The sequence below is a fragment of the Phyllopteryx taeniolatus genome, chromosome 23, assembly GCF_024500385.1.
Source record: "Phyllopteryx taeniolatus isolate TA_2022b chromosome 23, UOR_Ptae_1.2, whole genome shotgun sequence".
Lineage (NCBI taxonomy): Eukaryota > Metazoa > Chordata > Actinopteri > Syngnathiformes > Syngnathidae > Phyllopteryx > Phyllopteryx taeniolatus.
In genome coordinates, this window is record NC_084524.1 from 6379688 (window position 1) to 6401626 (window position 21939).

General features: G+C 44.2%; 1 protein-coding gene across 49 annotated transcripts in view; it reads left to right on the top strand.

The window, feature by feature from the left end:
- LOC133473002 (receptor-type tyrosine-protein phosphatase delta) overlaps positions 1-21939 on the top strand; it is a 248892-nt gene that overhangs the window by 113449 nt on the left and 113504 nt on the right. For 48 of the 49 annotated variants that reach the window (XM_061764687.1, XM_061764656.1, XM_061764674.1 and 45 more), the window contains one exon: positions 836-883. In XM_061764687.1, coding sequence (XP_061620671.1) covers positions 851-883 — 33 coding nt within the window. In that variant the 5' untranslated portion in view covers positions 836-850. Of the gene's footprint in view, positions 1-835; positions 884-20967; positions 21006-21939 lie in introns of all 49 variants that reach the window. The other variant, XM_061764689.1, reaches the window with a different exon arrangement.

The following is a 21939-nucleotide window of genomic DNA, read 5'->3' on the forward strand; positions in this document are numbered from 1 at the left end:
TCTTGACAGTATTTTGCTTCAGTTTGTCATCTATGAAGCGTGCATTATAATTGATCGCAGTGATTGTATTTAAAGGCCCAAAACTTAGTCACATATATGGAACTGAAAAATATAGTATAGCATTTTAAACTTGAATCAACTCATGAAGACCTAGGAACTATTACCATTCCATTTCTTACAGGAGAATAATAATTCTCAAAATTATCCTTTGTCCCCACCACCACAATGTCTTTTGTATTTTTTCACCCTTCAAATTCATCCTGCGGGCCAGATTGTACCCCCTAGCAGGCTGGTTTTAGCCCACGGGCCGCATGTTTGACACCTTTGATTTACAACAATGGAAAAACAACACAGCGCAATAAACTAGTTTTAGAACACGGCGAACATTTTAGAACAATGGAATAACTTCTACAACAGTGCTTAATAGCTTCTAATGAAGCACTGAAATGAAAACTACTTTTAGAACAATAACAAACCACTTTAGATGGCAGAAAACAACAATTAAGTGAGCAACTTCTAGGACAAAGAAAATGACATAAGCCTTCAGTTTTATCCTGTATTGCTCAAATCGTTTGTCCCGTTATGACGACATCTTAGGACCGCTGCAGACCGTGTCGGCACCTGAATACTTGAAAGCACCTCTGGGTTTGCCTTGGCAAACTGGGACACATCTTAGTCCCACTACTTACTTTTGCCGGTTTGCTCCAGGGAGCCCCCGAACCCTCGTCTTCATTACGGGAGCTCCTCATTGATCAATCCCTGTCAGAGAAAGATGCTCTGTAATTGGATTGTGTTCTAATCATGAGTGACAGCCTACCCCCCCCCTCTGTCGCAGGTCTCAGGAGAGAGAATGTTCCTTGACTTTCACACCGAACACCTCAAGGTAGGCTTTTTTTTTATGTGCACTATTACTTGGTGTTATCTTTACAGCAAAAATGTCTTTGAGGGCAGCTTAGTCAAGATATGAGGTCGGGTAGAGTTTTTATGTTTCACGAGAAATTTCTCCAAAATTGGAATGGCAAAGTTCAGACCATTTTTTTTCCCCCCACACTTTTATTGAACCAAAGCATATTTCACATCTCGCGGAACGCCAGTGTTGTGCTCAAGACCACACTATCTGAGACCAAGACTTGCTCCACACCAGAACTAACCGAGATCAAGACAAGACCAAGGCTTTTGGTAGTCGAGACCGAGTCACGACCAAGACAAGCCGAGATCGAGACAAGACCCAGATAAGCCGAGACCGTGAAGACCATAAAAATCCATTTTAATAACCATGACAAGGTTGAACAGTTAAAGAGCATTCTCTCTTTGATTTTAATTCTCTTTATAAATACAGCCAAAATCAGTGTCTGCAATGCTTTCATAGAACAACTTTCAAACATCTCAAATCCTTATGTATTTAAAAATGAGGATTTAAAGAAGAGCCTGGTTGCATTCAAGAAACATAAGAGACTGCAGGATTTTGTGACCACGGTGGGGTCTCATAATAAAGCCAATTTAAGAAACAAGAACTAAAACCTCTTCCCAGAACTATTCATCTCAGAAAGGCAAAATCAGATTAGTTGGTGTTACTTACAGTTAACAGTAAGTGTTTTGTTTGCCGTCGAGATACCGACTGAAGTTCGACGTCTTCGCCGTTTCCTCCCTCAGTTTCAGACTTACTTCCCACCTTCCACTTCCGCTTGTGTGCTGGGGGACGGTGTCCTTCAGTCACAACTCTGCGACTGCGAGCATAACTCATGGATCATTCACGGGGGTGTTTCACGTTTTCTTTCAGTTCTCGCTTGTTAGCTCGTGTTGTGGTTCATAAACACAATATCTGACGTGCCATGATCCGTCTTGTCTAGGAGAAGGCACAATCGTGCGACTTTCACTCTACTACACTCACGCACCCCTCCAACACCCTGATATGCAAATGCGGCGCTGTATTTCATGCAAATGTCCGACACCGTCGATTTGCCAATGTCATTTATGTGCCGGCTAGAGGCACGAGCCGCCCGTAATGTTTTATTCCGCTCACAGTCCGAAGAAAAGGAAGGTCACGTCGTCAAGTTGTGATTGTTTTATTCAACGTTGACGGATTAACGCTGATGCGGCACTTTTAAAACCCTCTACCCTGGGAGAAAATGGTAGCGGGTTTCTACATTTTTCTAAGATACGCTGGCCAAAATGTGTTTTCCCAAGAGATTGCATTCAGCCTTGGCATTTACTTAGATTGCGATGTCATTGTCTGCGTGGGGGGGGGGGGAACGACAAAGTTTTTAAATTTGAAATGTAATCAGTATAATCACCATAAGCAATCAGTTCCTCTTCATTTCACCTGATCGAGCCCCCCCACCAACCCCTGCCCCCGTGCTTAAACGAGCCTGTTAAAAGAGGGAGCATTTTATCAGCACCCCGGATTAAGCCTCGACTTTGATTAACATCTGCACAAGTTTTTCAAATATCAAAGTTTGCGATTATGTTCAAGGGTGGGACACAGTGGGATTTGTGTTTAGATGGCAAAGACGTCAAAAGTTCATGTTATTTTGGTGAAGCAACCAATTAATGTTGTTGTTTTTTTATTTTTTTTATCCCTTAACGTGATGCAGTAGAAATCCAGCTCTGATCTAGCGTTGAACCTCAGGGCTTCTGTATGGGCCTTTTGTCAGTCTCCTCCCATCTCAAATGAAGACGAACCAATGAATGAATGCCCAAATGTGGTTGTACAAAACCCAGCCTTGTTTCATAAACAAATGGAAAGTGCATTCAATGGTTTGTCCTGCTTGCATTAGGGATAATTGTCTTTTTTCGATAAGCAATGCTGACAGTGCAGGCGAGGCAATCGACTGTGAGGCTTAATGATTCAAATGATTAGTCAACATTGGGACACATCAAAGTGCAGTGTGTGTGTGCTTCTTCCTAATGAAGTCACAGTGTCCACAGAGTCTGCACACTTCCTGAATGTCAATGTCCAGCCGTAATAAACCGCAGCGTGGAAAGGGCTCCCTGTAAAAAGGGATGGTACTTCTTGTTTAGGAGCGGGCTTAAGTGTGCTTTGGCATGCGTTTCAGGAAGCGAAAGGTCAGAGAGAGGCCATCTTTGCCCATATTTAGACACTGAGTCCGTCAGTGCCAGAATGGCTTAATGACATGCCGTGTAATGACTTTGCCATAAAGGGAATTAAATGTCTAAACCCTGTGGGGATTGGTGTCGACTTGAGTTGAAATCAATGGCATGCATTGCTGGATCCCGACGGTGTTTGGCCACTTTTTGAGAGCCCTTTTTTGCTATTGACGTTGTCGCTCAATCGGCGAGGCCGGAAGCTCATTCTTCTCGAGCCCGACGCTTTGATCAGCAAATGGCACGCTTACTTTGTGCTTTCGCACCTAGCCAAAACTGCCAGCCATTAAGCTACAGAAAGCCCAGCCAGTTAATGTAAAGCCTAAACACTAACACAGCTGCCTGGATTAGAACATTCTGGACTTTTAGGATAGTACTGGACCTGGCCGGTCCACCCACCAAGCCCATACCCCTCTAATTTTACTTGAATCAGGTGATTCTTTCAATTATGAGTCAGTATATACCATGAGCGATATTGCAAAGCAGGTATTTTAAGGTTCATTTAGTAGACTTTAAAAATAGCACCAAATCTAATACCACAGACCTCTTTAGCAGGTGATCCAGGTTCCACATGGCAATAACATGTAACTAGATGCTATTTCCCAAATTATACAAGCCAGTATGTCATCAACAATCGTCATTCAGGTATGGCTGCATTTAACGCTCGCCCCTGAAAATCCCTACTTATTTTCCCACTCTTTACCGTGAAAGCCTAAAGGAAAACATTCAAACCCACCCGGCAGGGAAGCAGTCTCAGAAAAGGAGTACACCAGACTAATCTGACCAACATTGAAATGAACTAAAGACCTTTAGAAACCGCCCAAGCTGCGACTGGCGCACAAACTCCTAAAATGACAAGCGATTATCAAAGCGCCTCTGGCTTGAGACAGTGTAATCCCCCTGATGTTGCCGTCTATGGAAGTCCGAATTAGATCCCTCAAACAATGTCGGCTTGTCTACACTGGTTAAACCCTCAGCATTTTAGTCCCAAAATTAAGTTGACCCTGTCAGAAAGCTTAAGGACGTGCGAGTTGTGTGACAAAGCCCTTCAGTCGTCATATTCCTCCATCTGCGTTCCATCTCCTCAGTGTAATGAGTTCCTACTCCAGCCAGACCACGGGGGCTAATAAGGCTTTTATCTGCTTTTGATATTAGATATTAACACCTCATCAACATTAAGCTCTCGTCCACCCGCTCCATTTGCATTAGCGGAACAATGTCTCCCAAAGAAATCCTCTAAAATTCAAATTAAGGCCCGAGCTGAATAGCCAGAAGGATGCCGCCACCCATCACTCAACTCCACACCTCATTTAAAGCTTTGCAAATCAGCATGATCTTTTTCAAAAAATGGATCATCGCAATCTTGCATTTTGAAGCATATGAATGATAAATGCTACGCCGCTGGCTACGAAACTGGGTCTGACTGACACAATCAGGATTTTGTTGGTTGGAAAAACCTATAAATAGGAACTTCAGTCAGGCGATCTTTGTGATCTCTCCCGCAGGGAGGGTGGGGGGGGGGGGGGGGGGGAGACACATTTGTGTGGCAAGTGTTTGCATCAGACATAATGTTTTATCATCATTAACATACTTTAGTTGCGTTATAAAAGATGATGGTGACAAGCGCCTATTTTAGTCTTTAGAAATAATAAGAAAAGGTAAATCGTGTTTCACAGTGCAAAGGTTTCAGACTTCTTATCATCCCTCATGGCATCTTTTTGGCAGGTTCTATGAGGGGGGGAAAAAAAAAGAAATATTAACTGGGAAATATAGCTTGGAGAAATAGAAAATAAATTACTTCGGTGTGGCAAGGAGTAGAAGGAAGATGGTGAGATTTATCAAGTTGAGATGGAAATGTCTGCCGAGTCTGTGTTGAAAAATTAAAGGGAGGATGGTGTCCGTTTGGACCATACGGCAACACGACTACTTGGAATTGGGGCTCGAATCGCTCTCCATTTGGTTTTGAAAAGTTACCGAAATAACTTCCTTTGTGTCGTAAATTATTCTACTTACAATGTTGACCAATACAAAGCATACCACAGCAATGGCTGAAATGCACATTACTGACTTTGCACACTTACAGCTGTGCTCTGTACAGTATTTTAGCTGACTGGCCAAAAACTATATTCATACGGATAACTGAATATGTTGACTGGATAAAGGTTAAACTATTAAGGATATGTTCTCCATCCATCTGAAGCCAATTTTACACATTCAGCTGAAGCTGGAGTGGGTGGGAATGATGTGTGCGTGTGTGTGTGTGTGTGTGTTGTTTAAAAAAAAAAAAAAAAAAAAAAAAGTCAATATTGATTGATCCTGGAGCCTTAGCAATTACCTCTGTGTGCAGAAGACCATGTTAAGGTCAGTATTATCTTTCCTCACTTTACGGGTCAGCAGCCTGGCTTTCGTCAGGCTAAATTAACGGGGGTAAACACTTTTTGCTCACCTTGATGGAATTCACGGCGGGAGTTAAAGGTGGAAGGGCCACGCCAGAGCGTGACCCTTGATATTTGGCGGAACGGGGCCCGGCGCTAAAATAGCGGCGGCGTAAATCAGAGGGGCAATGAAACTATGCAGTGAAAGCGTAATGAGGCTATTAAAATAATGTATTTTATGAGACAACTAGGAATGTTCTATTTGCATTGTTGAATGATGGCAGTGTTAGAGAGACCAAAATAGCCAAATTAATGTGAATAGTAAAATGATTACAGCTAAGGGCGTTTTTGCAACATGTATGCACAATAGCTTTGCTGCTGTATGAAACGCTGTCAACTATAGCACAGTACGAGCAGCAAAGTTTGTATACAAAAAAGGAATCTGATAGACCAGGGGTGGGCAAAGAAGGGCCCTGACCCGGAGCACTTACATTATCAAGAGTCCTGTAATCTTGGTTGCATTAATTTAGCAGCTTTTTCCTGAATGTGATTGTTTTTTTCATTTCATTGAATCATTTGTACATTTAATGTAAATTTTATATTTGAAAAAAATTTAGAGCAACAGTTCTCTCCTGAAGCCCCAAATAAATTCCATTTGCAATGCATTAAAAGTCAATACCCTTCACTCAATAACAAGTCACGAATGACCAATTTATTAGTGGGTTGAGGACGGTGCCCTGGGGTGCCACCCGGATGGGTCTTTCGAAACTAGCTGCTTATGTAAGCTTTGTGCTGCATTTGTCAAAACGTGTCTTACTTTCCCGTGAAGTCGGTGTGATGTGGCGCTCGCGTCCCGTTCACACTTCAAGGCAAGGATTCCAAGTAACACCGCGTCTTGTCGGCTGCCGGATAAAAAGGGGGTGGCAAGTTGTATTAGCAGTCCTATAGATAAAACCAAATCCCAGCCAGGATAAAATCATAAATCATGCAATGCTTAGCAAAAGTGATGGCAGTGGGTGAACATGCTTGCAGATGAGCCAAATGATAAACTTATCAGAGCAGTAGCATCATATAAAAGGCAAATGTGCTATATTCATCCATCATTGTTTGTATTTAATAATAATAATATATGGATTGCTATCATGGATGGATGGATGGCTATCATGTTATTTTTGATTGATAGTTTTGAAGTCGTATTTCTGTTATTGTGAATGTAGTGAAATGCCTCTACGCATCGTTTTGCAGTCTGACCATTGCTTGACCTGCCCTGAACAAACGCACACTGTTCTAATTGTTCTAAACAAGGCAAATATCATATTAGTAGGCCATAATTCCAATTTGTGTGCACCGATATCTTACAGTCTGAACAATGTTTGACAAGCTGTCGTTGTAGAGGAGTAGCTAGAACGTCCCAAAACAACCCTACGTGGTTAATGTCTTAGTATGTTTTTGGGGATACTCTCAAAGACCCTTGATACACTTGGAATGAACATTGAACTGCCTCGTGAGTACAAACACAAAATAATTAAAGTCACTTAGCACAATGTTTCCCAACCTTTATTAAGCTAACACACGTAAATTACTGGAGAAAAAAATCTTACAGCACACCACCAAACACAAAAAGTATACATTCAGAAATAATGGTAATCTTGTTTCAGTTTCAATCACTCACAAATCTACTCACGCAGTGTAAAATCTGGGCCGCTCTGGTTGCACAGAGCTATTATTCTGCGTTATGGATGACAAAAGGTGGGTATACAGGCTGATAGGACCTCCTGCCATCTAGTGAAAGAGCATTTAATTGTTGTGCATGTCACTACTACCAGTCACACATAGCTAGATGAATAAAGACACATTATTTGTAGTAAATAAATAATTTGGATCCATTAATTGGCATTGACTAGTTTCCCGCAGAACACCTGATGATCTTTTACGACACACCGTGTCATGCTAAAGTGGACGGGACTCACTGACTTTGCGTACTGGAATAACCTTGTCCAAAAAAACATGATCTGAGGTAAAACCGGTCACCTTGGAGTCCAATAATTAGACTGTACCATAAATTACAGAAAGGCACCGGCATGGTAACCAAGAGCAGGAAATTGTAACTAAGACCTAGACCCTTTGCCCTTGTTTGGTTTCCCATTAGTATCCGTGACAGTTCAAGTTTGTCCATTGAGCATCGTGCAGGTAGGCTTATCGCCTCACCTCACCTGCTGGGATGTGACACCGTCCTGGGGTTCTCTGAGGGATGTCTAACCCCGCCAGCGAAAGCCCGGGTGACCCCGTAAGCAAGAGTGACAACACAATAATACTCCCTGTGCCCTAATCTTTCACTGGTGGATTATCAGATTAGAGGCCCCGCTTGTTTACGGCCTCGGCGACTATCGAAAAAGTTGATCTGTCAAGTTTATCGTACACTTGTCGCATTAAGGCGGTTTTGGGCCACACAGTTGGCTGCGGATGGCAGATAAGGCAGACACGGTTGAATAGGACCTGCAAAAAATGAGAAACAAAATGCTTTGCGTCTCTTTCATTTGATTTGTTTGACCTTATTTTGTCGCGATACCGGAAATCATCCGCCAGTTTGAGATTTAGGTTTGCCGTTTCAAAGAGGACGTAATCCCTCCTTTCTCAAGCTGCTCCCTTTCAAAGACACTGGCCCGTAGAGGTTTCCTATCAATCGGTTGTTTTGACAAAGCCAGTCCATTATTGAACCCTTTTGGATGGGACCCACTAATTCACGCTAACTGCGTCCTTTCCCTTCGCAAGCAGCGGCAGCAGCCCCTTTGAAGGTCGTGGCCCCTTCAAAGTGTTATTGTCAGAGGATATCTGGGAATAACAGTCGCCGATACGATCATTATCTTTATTAATCAAGTCTTATCGGATCTGCAAGGTGGGCATGTTTTGACATCCACCAGAGTGAGTTGGGAACTTAAATGCTCCCAATTATTCCACATCAATCCACCACATGAACAAATATGATTGACACTCTGCATTTAGTATTATGAAGTCCTTTTCCACAGTTATAGTCCCGTCTTGTTTATGGCACGCATTACATCAGGCCAGTATCATTACTCACCTGCTGAGCGTATTACTACAGCAAATACAGCTATGAAATTTTTCACATTTTATTCTAGGTGTCTGATGACAATTTCCTGAATCGCATTCCCCCCACCCCAAACACGTTTGTCTTATTACACCAAGCATCAGACAAATGTGCTGGAATTGCAAAAACGACACACGAGGCCGCATTGGAAATATAAGCAGCCGATCCGACTGGAGCATCCGCGTAATCATGCAGATGAAATCCTCCAAGTGGAAATTAAAACGCCGTTAAGGTCACATCTCGCTGGTTGCGGCTCCTTGCGTGTCTTAACCGGTGTCCTTGAAGGATTGTTGTGTTTTACATCATTTCATTTGCATAAGGTCAAAGAAATGTTAGGGAGTGCATCCTAGTGTGAAATCGCTATTGTAAAGTAACTCCATGTTTAAGAACACGGCAATAATGAAGGGCGGTCTGCAGATGTCGGTCTGCTTCATATCCTAGTTCCAGTGGAGGGGAACCTCTGCCACATTTGCAAAAGAGCCCACTTGGATTAGCCACGGACTATTCTTTGGAAATCCGAACACCCCAAAGATTCTTGACTCTGATGTCTAGCTTTGCTGTACAATCTGGTTAGGTAGTCAGTAATGTCACCGCACTACTCTACCGAATAGAACTAAGCATTGGACTCCAGGGTAACTGTTGTCCAGGGTCAAGATTGAAATGGAAATTTCCCAAAGCTATAGAGCAATACCGCTGGCCATTGTACTGTTTGCTTTGTGCTGTCTGTAAACTTTCTTAACCTTGCAGCCTTTCCTAACCCCGGTACCGAGTCCAGCAGAAGTTTCCTGCAAATAACTGTGTTGTGAAAAGCTGTTGCGTCCTTATCAAGTTGGACCTCATCAAAGCCCTTGTACCCCTAGAAAATCTTTCAAGTGTTCTTTACCCCTGCAGAAGATTGCCAGCAATCTTACACTGTTGAAAGTATTATCGTACTTACCAGCTTTTCTCTGGTCTGTGATGGCGGTCTTACCACGTCAATTGTCTATAAGGATCCTTTGGAATGTCCTTCCAAGGCCAATTCATAGTATATCATTGTTCCCACAAATGGTTTGTGGTCGTGGCGGTAGACTATTTAGCATTCCTCCCTAAATGATTTGTGCTGTAACCCACAATGTATAGAAAGCCAGCAAGCTCTAAAAATGTCCCAGAATGCAATGAGCGGTGGCTGTGTTTCCAAATGATGAGCTGGATCTGTTGTCCGGAGCCACTCAGCACCCACAAACAGATTGAGCGGGCCCACAAGATGAATCCGTCGACACTCCGTTCTGCATATCTCTGTTTAATGATATTATATGTCATTTCCCGAGCAAAGAAAACACCATTAGCCAAAGCGGTGAGTCGTAGCGAGGCATTCTGCGCCTGGTTCCAGGCTTCCTCGGTGGCAATATAATTGAAATAGTTTACAGTAAGTATCATTGTATTTGTTAGTGATTTTGCTTCTTCTGCCTCCTATGGTTTAACTCAGGCTTATTTTGCCAGGTGCTAGAAACCAATTTCGACGCTAACTAGTGCAAAGTGCAGAGAGGATGAGAGAAAAAAAAAGATTTTGTTTACCACAGATTGGAAAGCAGTTATCATTTCAACGGGAGCGATATGGTCATAGGGGGGGAAGGACAAAGAGGTCAGCAAAAGTGGAGTAAGTGCTCCCGCGGGCACAAACACGAGCGCCATTCAAATAGTGCCCGCCCCATTCCCCCCACCCCCCCAACCCCCACCAACTTCCCCAGAAGAGACCAAAGGATTGATTTCCACTTTATTCCCTCTCAAATGGATGACAATGCTGGCGGGTGACCTGATGGTGGACCCGTCTGCTCAAATTAGGAAGCCATTTGGTAGATATGGCCACGTAGACACACTCTATGAATATAGTGCCGTGGTGGCATTATTTCACACATCAAATCATCTGGAGGTCATCCGGCAACACTGGCGATGGATGCTCCTCACGAGCCCAAATGATGCTTTGAAACATTTCCGGGCCCGCTAACTGTGACACAAATTGCAGCGTCTTACGGATATTAATAATTATTTCCGTTTGGTAGTTCACTTCGAGGTCCTCCAAAAAGTAATTACTGGAAGCTGGAAATGCTTTTAATTAAAATTTTAAAAGCGCTCATTTTCGGTAGTAAGAAAAATGGTATTGTCCAGTTTAGGACTTCATTTTACTTTTATTGTGTTTTGTTTAAGGGGAAAAAAGTAATATATGCTGAAATTATTACCCCTACAAAGTAGTTATTTTTTTCCTGTTTTTTTGTATTGGAAAAGTTACTTATAGTCATCTTATTGCGCATGCCAAGTTATTTTAGTTTATTGGAGTAATGACTATCGCTCAACTTACTATCAAGTAGTTATTCTGTGTTTTATGACCGACGTTTTGCTGCTGATCCAAATTTGCATTCTTTAGTCTCTAACGCTCATAGATCATGCCGCCATGTGTGCTACTGTACCATAACATGACTTTATCAAACTCACCTTCATGCTGTATGTAATTCTGTAAATTCCCATCATGCACCTGCTCTCTTCATGACTCTGCAAATCTGCCTCCGTCAACTAAAACGAGAGAACGTTCCGCGCTCGCAACAACTTCGTTTATACTCCGTGCCGCAATATTACCAAGCAGGACGGCAGGGCTGCAACGGCGTTGGAGGTTACAAGGATCATTTCTACCGTGCGTCCACACTGCAGACCTTTGGGGCTTCGCGGGCTGCCAAAGATGCAGCCGCCCGCGGAGCAGCGTATTCCGTGCCATGTTCTAGACCATATGGAGCACCAGGGTCACGCGGACGCCCTAGCCTTATCGCATGCTAACAAAATGAGCCAAATGTGCTCGCTACTGTTTAGTAGACTTGGCAGCGGTAATTATTTATTTATTTTTGTTCTCTCTGCATTTTCTGCCGGCCATGAGCACTTTTATTAGTTCCACTGGCTAAATCATGGAGGCTTTCAAAAATGATGTGATCTTCCAGCATGGGATGACGTCATTGGAACATGATTGAATCCCGTTTGGACTTCGTTGGAGGAAAAAGTCCGATGTTTTGGTTCTGAAATTTGAATTTGTGCAAATTTGGAGTCTGATGTGGCATCAAGCGGCCTATCATACACGTCTTAAATAAAGATGCCTGTTTCTCTAAGTAAGTCATAATATTTTGCAAATTTTGCAAATATTCAGGGCATGTTTACCACTGTGTTACAACACCTTTCCTTTTAACACTCAATAAGCGTTTGGTAACCGAGGACACTATTTTTGAAGCTCTGTAGGTGGAATTCTGTCCCATTCTTGCTCAATGTACAACTTCAATTGCTCAACAGTCCTGGCTCTTTTGTGCTTCATAATGCACCACATATTTGCAATGGGAGACAGGTCGAGTACTCGCATTCTTTTACTTCGAAGCACGCTGTTGTAACACGTGCAGAATTTTGCTTGACGTCCCTGAAAAAGATGTTGCTTGGATGGCAGCATATGTTGCTCCAAAACCTGTATGGACCTTTCAGCATCCAAACAGCCCAAAGCTTGCCCTGTCCGCCAACCAGGTCCCGTCAATGAAATGATATGGTTCCGATCTGCTAAGGGGTAGCGGCGCAATTCCGCAGCAGAATTCCCAGTCAGTTCCAAACATGACGGAAAAGGAAAACCGTGGAAGATGAATATAAACACCAAAGGTGGAAGACACTAAAGAGGTGCGAGATGATGAAGCATCTCGAGCGCAGTTCGCAGCCCATGCGGGGTCAGCCTGCCGGAGACGACATGGTGACATAGTAGCCGACCCCCATTTAATCACCATATTAAGCCAGCCATCACGCGGCCCTAATGACACTGCCGCCGGACGATTTATCTCCCAATTTGATTTAGGGCTCCATTTGTCATAAGTGACTGTTTCACTATGCAATCAATATGCCCCCTTTCAGCACGTCGGACACATAAGACCTTAAGAGCTACACAGTCATGTAGTGAAGACTTGTTGTGATAAAGTAAATGCTTGGCCAGGCCAAAGGGGCGACACATCGATCACGAGGCGCTGCGTGCATCCCCTCGGGTTCTGTTGGAAGACAGCCGTTACTCATAGACGCTGTCACCGCCGCGTACGTGACGACCGTGCATCCATCGGTATTCAGAGAGACATTCTTCATGTCCCCTTTGAAACTTGATGAATTACAGTGTGTCCCCCCTCAACCCCCACTCCACATTATCCGGCTTCGTCCTTTGCTCGCCAAGTGGCAAGAAGCTGCCACGCCTGCGCACCTCCACTGTATCCCTGTGACGCTCCATTGAGCCACCGGCGAAGGCAGCTATGCTCACTTGAGGGGAAAAGGAAACAGATGTGCCACAGGCAGCTGCTGGAGGAGAGGGTGGGGTGGCGGGGCAAGACTAGGGGTACACCCTGGTTTCATCTCCCGTCAGTCAAATTTGGCAGTGGACGAACAAGAATGGACCGTTGGGCCAGTAGGGCTTGCACTGATCCACATTTACAACCCGAGTTCTACTACTTGCTCCATGAAATTGTATTTATCAATGCCCCAAAGTCTATTATCTTTATTTTGTCATGTTTCTCTTGACAGCACTGCTTCCAGAACGTGAATGTAGATATTAGATTTTTTATTTGTATTTTTTTTTTTTTTCATATCGCATTTGAGCCTCTATGCATTGCAAGGTCGATCTTATCTGCCTCGGGCTGTTCACAAGAAGTAGTTCTGGCCGATGAAATTTTAACTATTGGCAACGGGACTGTTTCTATAACCAATCACATTTCAGATTCGCCACCCACAAATAACGTCCACATTTTTCTCTCTTCTGGTTGGTCACAGCAAAACTTCTTCTACGCGCATTGATCTGAACGCATTAATACATTTAATAATCAACGTCTCAACTTTGTTTTTGTCAGGTTTTTAAGATAATGATTGTGAACTGCTTTTAGGTTGCAATTTTGTATAGTATTGTTGGTTTCTTGAACTGTGACACTATAATGGCGGTATGGGCGGTGGACTGATGGATTAAGCCCCCACTGAAGGCCCAGGTCCCAATTGGCAATAATCAAACCTTGGACCACTTGTGCATCCCACTTGCAAAAACCTCAGGAAGGTATTTTGCAGCGCATCCTAAGTTTTGTGCAAAATATTAGTGACGGATGTTGAGAAGCAGTCGTGATTGCGGAGGCAAGAAAACCCCTCATGTAGATGAGTATAATCACAGCATAAGCGATTTTAATTGCACCTTAATTTCATGTCGAAAAAGAAACGATTCACAGGAGGTTTCCGGCGTAAGCCCCGGCAGAATAGAACCGAGTGGGAGTGCGCATAATTACAAGCCGTCCTTATGGACTCCCAAATAGCAGCGAATGAACTGCGCAGCAGCCCGATAAGAGTCGGGAATGTCACGTCAACGACCGCAAACTTTTCAGAAAGTGAAGTTGTCTGGCTCTGCGCGTGTCACAGTGATGGGGAAAGAGAGGGTGGTCCATCGTGAAGACAAATTCAAATTGTATCGGCTCTAAAAATAGAGGCTTGTTTCCCCCCCTCCCTCCTGCTGGGAGTGAAGATTGAGCTTTGTTGCAAACACCCGAGGAGCATATGCCGCTGCTGCTCATTCTTCGGCCTCAGATGTTCCTTAACAGTTCATTTCCTCAACTTTCCCCTTTTTTTTCCCCGCCCCTTTTCCTGTTTTTACTGTGCTAATTGTTTTTCGCCGCGTTCCGCTCGGGCGACTCCTTCCTTCGTTTCCCCTTCCAGCCTAACATGGCCGGATGGCATGGCAACATAAGTGACCGTATTCTCCTTATTACAAGCATGCATAGCATCCCAATTTTTATTTTTAAGGATGTTATTATCAGGTCCAGTTTTTGCTAATAAGATTGGTGTCCAGGCTGGTCAACAAATATTTTGCGCCTAATCTGGATGATCCACGGTTGTCATGGTAACACGAGCGCTTCCTTTCATTTTGAGGCTGTTATTATTCTAAGGTCAAATGTCGAGTGTTGCTTTTATTATTGTCTATGCCATTTGTTTTTCTCCTACTGTTTGCACTCCCACTTATTTCCGCGCTGGGAGGCTTAGAAATGTAAACCACGTCGGTCCCTTTATTCACGCCGTGTGAAGCCTCCAGAGATCCGCCGCAGAATACAAAAGTGTGCCGTCGCGCGGCTTGTCACGCTGAATTTTCCGCCGATGCCTTTCCCGCACGTTCCCTCTCAAGCGCGAGCCCGTGACGAGGCGGCTACGTCTCTATACTTTGTGCACGGACCTGTATCCAAATGTTTCACTCGCGGAATTTGAATTGCGCTTCTTTTTCAGCTCCCCGGGTCATTCTGACCCCAGAGTAAAATCTCCTCAATCTGTTTCTGTAGCATTAGTGTGTCTCTGTGACAGGCCAGACGTTCTTCTTGCTTTCTTTTTATACGCTGACAGGGAAGCTCATAAAACAGCAAACGCCCTGGAGGTTTATTTTCTGCACTTTTATTGGGTCCGTGCCCAATTTCTTGCACTTAACCCTCCTGTTACATTGGTTTCTTTGGTACGCCCAAAATGTTTATGGGTCAATGTTACCCGCAGTGTTTAGCCATTAAATACAATTCAGTCAATATTTCGTATAACTACTTTTAGCTTATTCTGTCACTGCCAGGTCAATATATGTATTATATTAATTAAGATATATTTAAAAAAAAAAAAAGTGATCCTCATAGATGAAATCCTGCAAAATGTTTTGGTAGCCTGCCGCTGCAGTACCACAACTAAAGCATCCACAGCCAGTCTCTTCCAACTCTGCTAAATGATCCCCTGTTGGCCCGGCAGCGCAACGGCAAGGTGAACTCCGCCATCCTTCCCTCATATTTACATACGAGCTTAATGACTCCCCTGTGGGCTGTTGGGTGGCCTTCCAAATAAATAGTCTGCGTGGTGTAACTGAGAGTGATGCATAGTACTGGTGGGCAACTTATGACTCAGCCCGGGATGATGCACAGCCCCCCAGCTTCAATTGCGGCTCTCGCCGGAGCAAGTCGGCCGAGACTTTCTGACCTTGGTGGGGGGAATAAAAAAAGGCACATTTTGGCATGCAGCAGCCTCTGCTCGACATTACTGAGAGAGGATAGTGAAATATATGCCAACAGTGTCTACATGAGGAGGAATTTCAGAACCAGAAGTCACATACTTGGGGGAGGAAGGGTACTCAAGGTTCAAGGTATTTTTGGTAGTTTTGAGGGGTCTTGTTGGGAACCCCTAAAACAGTCATTTTCACTAGGCTAGTCACGTGCAGAGCTTTTTTCGAATGTTGAGCCCCGCTCACCAAAAAGGCTCTGGCCTTAATAAGTAGTAGTACCAAAAAAAAAAAAAAAAGTAGTATAACATTTCTTGTGCTTGCCTTAATAAGTGCAATCGACATATAAAATAAAAGCCAGCACCCAGAAACATATGATTACTGTTGCCGGCAATCAACGAAACAGGAGGCTGAAAACAATAACAGAACATTTCAACCCAATGAATTTTCATAGGGCAGAATAAATGGATCGTTCTAATTTACTGCTTTCCTCAAGCCTTATGGCAACGCTTGTGTGTGTGTGTGTGTGTGAGAGAGAGGAAAAGCTTCACAGACTGAAATCAATCTCCTTAATTAATAATGCAAGGTGCTTGTCTTATCCATTAACTCCAGTTGGCTGTAATAACTTCAAATTGGGCTGGAGAATCGCAAATTTAAATCACGGCATAATAGAAGTGAGCCCAAGGGGTTGACACATGTAGCACAATAAGTCCACATTGATTTTTTTTTTTGGAGTGCAGCCTTGCCTCGTAGATGGCGTCCATCTTGTGCAATGTCTGCTATTACCCGTGAGCTTGTCTCAAAGCGGCTAAAAGCCAAAGGGTGGTACAACAATCACCAAGGGTGGCGTAGGGCTTATTTAAATTGCCGTCGTGTTATTTTCATTTCACAATATGTGAGATGAGTGCGTGTAATTTAAAGCGTCAAACCCACCAGGAGCGATACGCACGTGCCACCTGACTCCAGCGTGATAACGCGACCCCTGCTACGGCTTGTGCCGCGATAACATCGACACCTTTTGTCACCTTCCGCTGCTTTCCAATGTTCACCGGGCAGAGCAAAAAGTGGCAACGTAATTGAAACGCCGCTGTAGCATTTTAGCAGAACGCGTTCTGTCCACACCGTGACACGAGAGCAAGGTAATTATTGAAACATATGGCTAACCGGGGCGTCTTTTAACCCTTACACTAATGACGTTTGGGCATAGAAAAAGGGCAGGGCAAGGACACTCGTACCATTAAAGAGAACCATTGCGCCTGTGGTTAAAGAGAGGCCCTCAAGAAAACCTTAAACACTGAAAGAAGTTTCTTTAAAGGAGATACACTATGGAAAATTGGGTTGGAGCACACAGAAACACTATCTCATCAAAGCCAAAAGCTAAGCAGAACTACAGTGTTTTTTTTGCTGCACAGATTAGGTGTATCCGATGACCGGCGATCCAAGGCTGCGTTCACACTGCAGGGCACGATGCCCAATTCAACCTGTTTTATTCAAGCTCATCTCTTTATGTAGTCGTTCACCTTACAAAAAAACAAATGCGACCTCGACTGTAGACAGAATGCGTCTGTGACGTCACACGCATGCGCACAACTGCGACGTGGCGTGTTTGCGGAAGTCTCGTCACGACGCATTTGTGGCGGTTTCAAGAATGGTGCTGTTCAACATTGACATGAGAAAAATAGGATACATCGGGTTGGGCAAAACAATCGGAAATGGGACCTGCAGTGTGAACATAGCTCAAGTGTCGGGACGTTCTGCCTCGAGGAGTGAAACCACAATCTGTGCTTTTCCCATCTATATGGGAGCTCAGGAACACCCAACAGCAGAGAGTAACGACACCGAAGTGTTTTAAAAGAACATTTGCATAAGCGGTTCCATTTAAAGATAAATGATAATGTTGAGCAAATGTTGAAGTAACCATGCCTGGCTCTTAGAGACTGATGGTACACCTTGGGGTTTCCACATAGCATTACAGCAATTGCTAAATGGTTGTTACTTCAAAGCCTTTTCCATTGGCAGCGACTTCAATTTAACTCCGGACGACCCACTTCAACTCCATTAACGTTCCTGGCTGAATGGGATCAGGGGGAAGATGTGTCCCCATAATGCCAGCTCACCCCGGGCATTTATTTTTTTTTTCCTCAGTGTTGGATGCTCGCTCCGTCTCCCTCGCTCTCTCTCACATGCTAATGGAGACCAAAATTACCCTCCCCAGTCCATGCAAAACATGCCCACAGCCCTCAGGTAAATCACAGTGTGACCCAGCCAACTGGAGCTTTTGTTCCATTTGCTCTCGTGGCTGCTGGCAAAAGTGTCGCCGCTGCTGCTGTTGCGGCTGCACAATGAACTAAAAGCTTTGGCGAATGGCGGCATTCTGTAGCACAATGGGCTGTCGTCGGTCCAGAAGGAGCCGCTCCTTCTGCTACAAATGCGGCATTCACTTGGGAACATAGCGGTGGCTATTTGCGCCGGTGCGTCAAGAGCTTTCATGCCAATTAACTAACAGCTGTAAAAGGAAGTTATGACTACGTTAAACTGGTGTACAGTAAACCCTTGCTATTTGCAGGACATAGGGACCGAGCCCCCATCCGCGAATAGCGAAAAACTGATTAAAAATAAATAAAATGGCTTACAGATCATAGGAAAAAAAAATGCACCTGAAGTGCACTTGTACGTGTGGCGACCTCGGCTAAACTTCGCACCTCTCCAAAACACGAAGCTCGTCTCTCAGTTGAGATGTATCACTCCGACATAGTTCCTTGGCTCCAGGATGCCATGAGACTACTTTTCAATTAGACAGGGTTTTGTGGCATTTTAGAGTGTTTCATAAAGCGCACAAACACAGCAAATCGGTTCAAGTTTTTGTGGGAATAACAGAGGATAGGTTGCCGCCAAAAATCTCCTAATAGGCGAACTCCCGAGTAGCAAACTCCATCTTGTCTGCGCTGGCCCTGAAAATGATACAAACTATTAGCTTGGATTCAATAAGTCCAAAACGTAAGCAGCAAGAGGAACTGAGGTGACGTATCTGTTGAAAGGCTTTTAGATGCAAGTTGTGTCATATTTGAAATGCTTATTTCGGTCATACAGAAGTATGTTTTCATCCATCGTTTGTCTTTTCTCTCAACTTAGCACTTAGCTCGTGTCTTTGACTGGTCAATAACAAAAGTAAGAGATTTGTCATCCATCTGTGACTGCTGCTAATTGAGACAGGAGGAAGAAGGCGTCAACTGTTCTTCTCCTCCGCTAAACGACGATTAGACGCCGGAGACCATATGGTCGGTCTATGAATGTCATCGCCGGCCAGTTGTGCCATTCGTGCCGATCTGCCGAGCGTCGGCGCAGCATCGCCTTCGAGACGCGCAGCAACCGGTGATTGATTTCCTCTCCCGCGTTGGGTTGGGCACCCAGCAAATATTTCTGACAAAGACATATGGCGGAGAGAAGTGCATGGCAGCAGGCTGCCAGTCCTCCAGCCCGGACTGTTTTCGCTTGATTGTTTCGGGCAATGTGCGCATTTAGACGAGTTTCCACCGGGGGGGGGGGGCGGGGCTGCTTTAGTCACACCCAAACGACGACACGATGAAGTGGTGGCTCGTCGTCGGAGATTTGAGGTGATAAAAGGGAAACACAACACTCACTAACATGTCTGTCATTCGTTTAACCCGTATTTGAGAATGTGCCTTTCACCCCTTCACTCGTTGGAATTTTAGGGAAGCTAGCTGACATTCAGAGTTTGCTCGCGGTGGAGTTCCTGTCTGCGCTCTGGCAGCTAGGCTGATAGGCAGCCTCGTGGACTGGCAAGCTTTTTAAATTGCACCCAGGTTGATGGGTGCCTGAGGGGCAATTTACTGAGAATTTCCGAAGGGGAAAAAAATACCAAGGCGGTGACCCCGAAAAGACATGTCTCTAATCTTGATCAAATTAAGGCATATAAACTCGGAGTATTCAGGCAGTATTGGAATGGGAATTCGAAGGAAGGCAGCCAATCACAGCATTTCTACCATTTTATCACCCGCCGCAGATACCGGCCAGTAAACTGTGCTATCAATTTTAACCTGTGGGGCATGATCCCGACGCCGTCAAAATTGTGACCGATTCCACCTCACTAGCTAAACTTGCCTCGCTATTGTTCTGCTGCGTGAACAGATGGCGTTTTCAGGATGTCCGTTCTGTGCTGTTTTCACATCTGCTACTTTATTTTGCTGTCAGTGTTAAAGGTGTGAAATTGTAGCTTGTTTTTGGTCCATTTCTTCATTTGAATCAATGACAGAATTCAACAGGTTGTTACTACTGTCTTGACTTTCTTCAGAGTTTTGTAGAAATCACAAAATCGGCTTTGCGTAATCCTACTAAACTGCACGCAATTGGTCCCATGAGGGAATGCGCGCAACAGATTGTCTTTATTCAAGGCCAGTTATGAGCCATAAATCTATGTAGGGCAGCAGAACTGCAGACAGGTGACTTCCTTATGACCTGCTGATAAGTGGAGGGTACTCGTTAATCATTTACACCGCTCCTTGACCGGCCAGGATACAGTTGTTGTGGATCAGACCAATAGGGTCTACCAATTAACTTCTGGTCTCCTTTCGCAATGCACAATGAAACATCAGATTGGGAACGGTCACGTTACGCAGATAAGCCGACGTGTAGACCCATTTCCAGTCGGCGGTAATTACAACACGATGATTTTGCAATTCTGAAGGATTTGTCACGTCCGAGCAAATGGCGGTGAGCATTTATTGCGTGCGTTGATAAGACGCAGCACCCGTAAGCCTGTGGACAAGAGTCACTTGTGATTATGTGAAATGGCGGCAACCGTCGTCTCAGCAATTCCGCGATATGACTTGCATATGAACTACGAATAAATCCGCCGGCCCCCCTTCAGCTTTTTGACGGCAGCTATTCACACGCTTAGCCCCCTCGCGCTGCACCGCCTGCCAGAATCAATTGCACCGGCGACCAATGCCAAGCATGAATTTTTATCTCCCAGCTGGAAAACAAGGGATGGGGAGCAGTGCGTGGAGAGATGCCGGCCATCAATCACATGATTAATTCTCTCTCGATGCTTTTGAAAGTGAATTTGGCATTCATCTGCAAGACCTTGAACGGTGACATGCTAGCTCCCGCCGACACTCAATCTTTAACCTTTTCAGTGGCAGCCCCTGAAAAGCTACTGAGATCCTACTTCAAATTATCGGTACAAAATATTTCAGTGTCTGACCCTGTCAAATGTAATCAGTGCGTAATAAATGTGCGCCCTTTACACTGTATAGCTGTGATTACAATGATTTCACAATGGCTAAACATGCTGTTATTATCCATGTTGATGGCCTTTTGCTGTCATCCCGCAGCTCTTGAACTCCTGGGAAGTCTGCTTGAGCGCTGAAAGGTAGGTTTTGACTTGATTATTCGATATAATGTGCCGAAACAATCCAAAGCTGCAGCTGTGGTCGTAGTTGCACGACACTGGAGGAATAGTGACCAGATAACTGCCCTTATCACCCATGCAAACGTATGGAAAAGATTGTAAAGATGGTAATCGACCAGATTGGTTTACCTTTGAGATGTGTGAACTGTTGTACGTGGGCCGTCCTGATGGGAATTTAGTAGGGAGGACATTTGTTTTTATTGGTACAAATTGCTAGACACACTAGCTATGGCTAGGACCAAAAAAGGACCAAGTTATCCTCGTTAAAATCAAATTGATTGAAATGCTTAGTAATGGAGTTAATGAGACATTAACACTGTTTATTAGATTCTTTTCATTGTTGACACTTTTGGAGTCTTAAAATACACCCAATCCAATGTCAGTTCTCTGCTATTTTTGTATTATTACATTTCGTAGAGATTTCTTCTAAGTTCTCGCGCAGGAAAATAATAAATGGCACCATTCTTCCTGTGCGTGGTATAGAAACTGTGATGCAAAGTATAGTTTCTGTTCTGAGAGAGGTACAAACTTTTCGGGATGGCCTGGAGTGTTTTTGACAGTTTGCGAGATGAACCATCAAATCATTGGAGCGACGTTTTCCGCCCGGCAACACAAAAACAAAAAGGCGGCGAATGCAAACAGACTGCTATTCCTCACCCTGTCTGTTTCCCTCTGGTCCACTGCAATTCAATCCACATTTGTACGCTGTCTGGGGATGGCCATGATATGCTCCCAACTCGCAACTCATTTCTGTATTTGTCGTTTGGGTTCTGCGACAAATGTTCGTTTAAATGACCTACTGTAAGAGGAAGTTTGTAGCAGTGGGGGGCATAATTAGTGCTATGCCTTGGACATGTCATAGTGTGTTAGTCAGCCCTGCTTTAATTTTATTGAA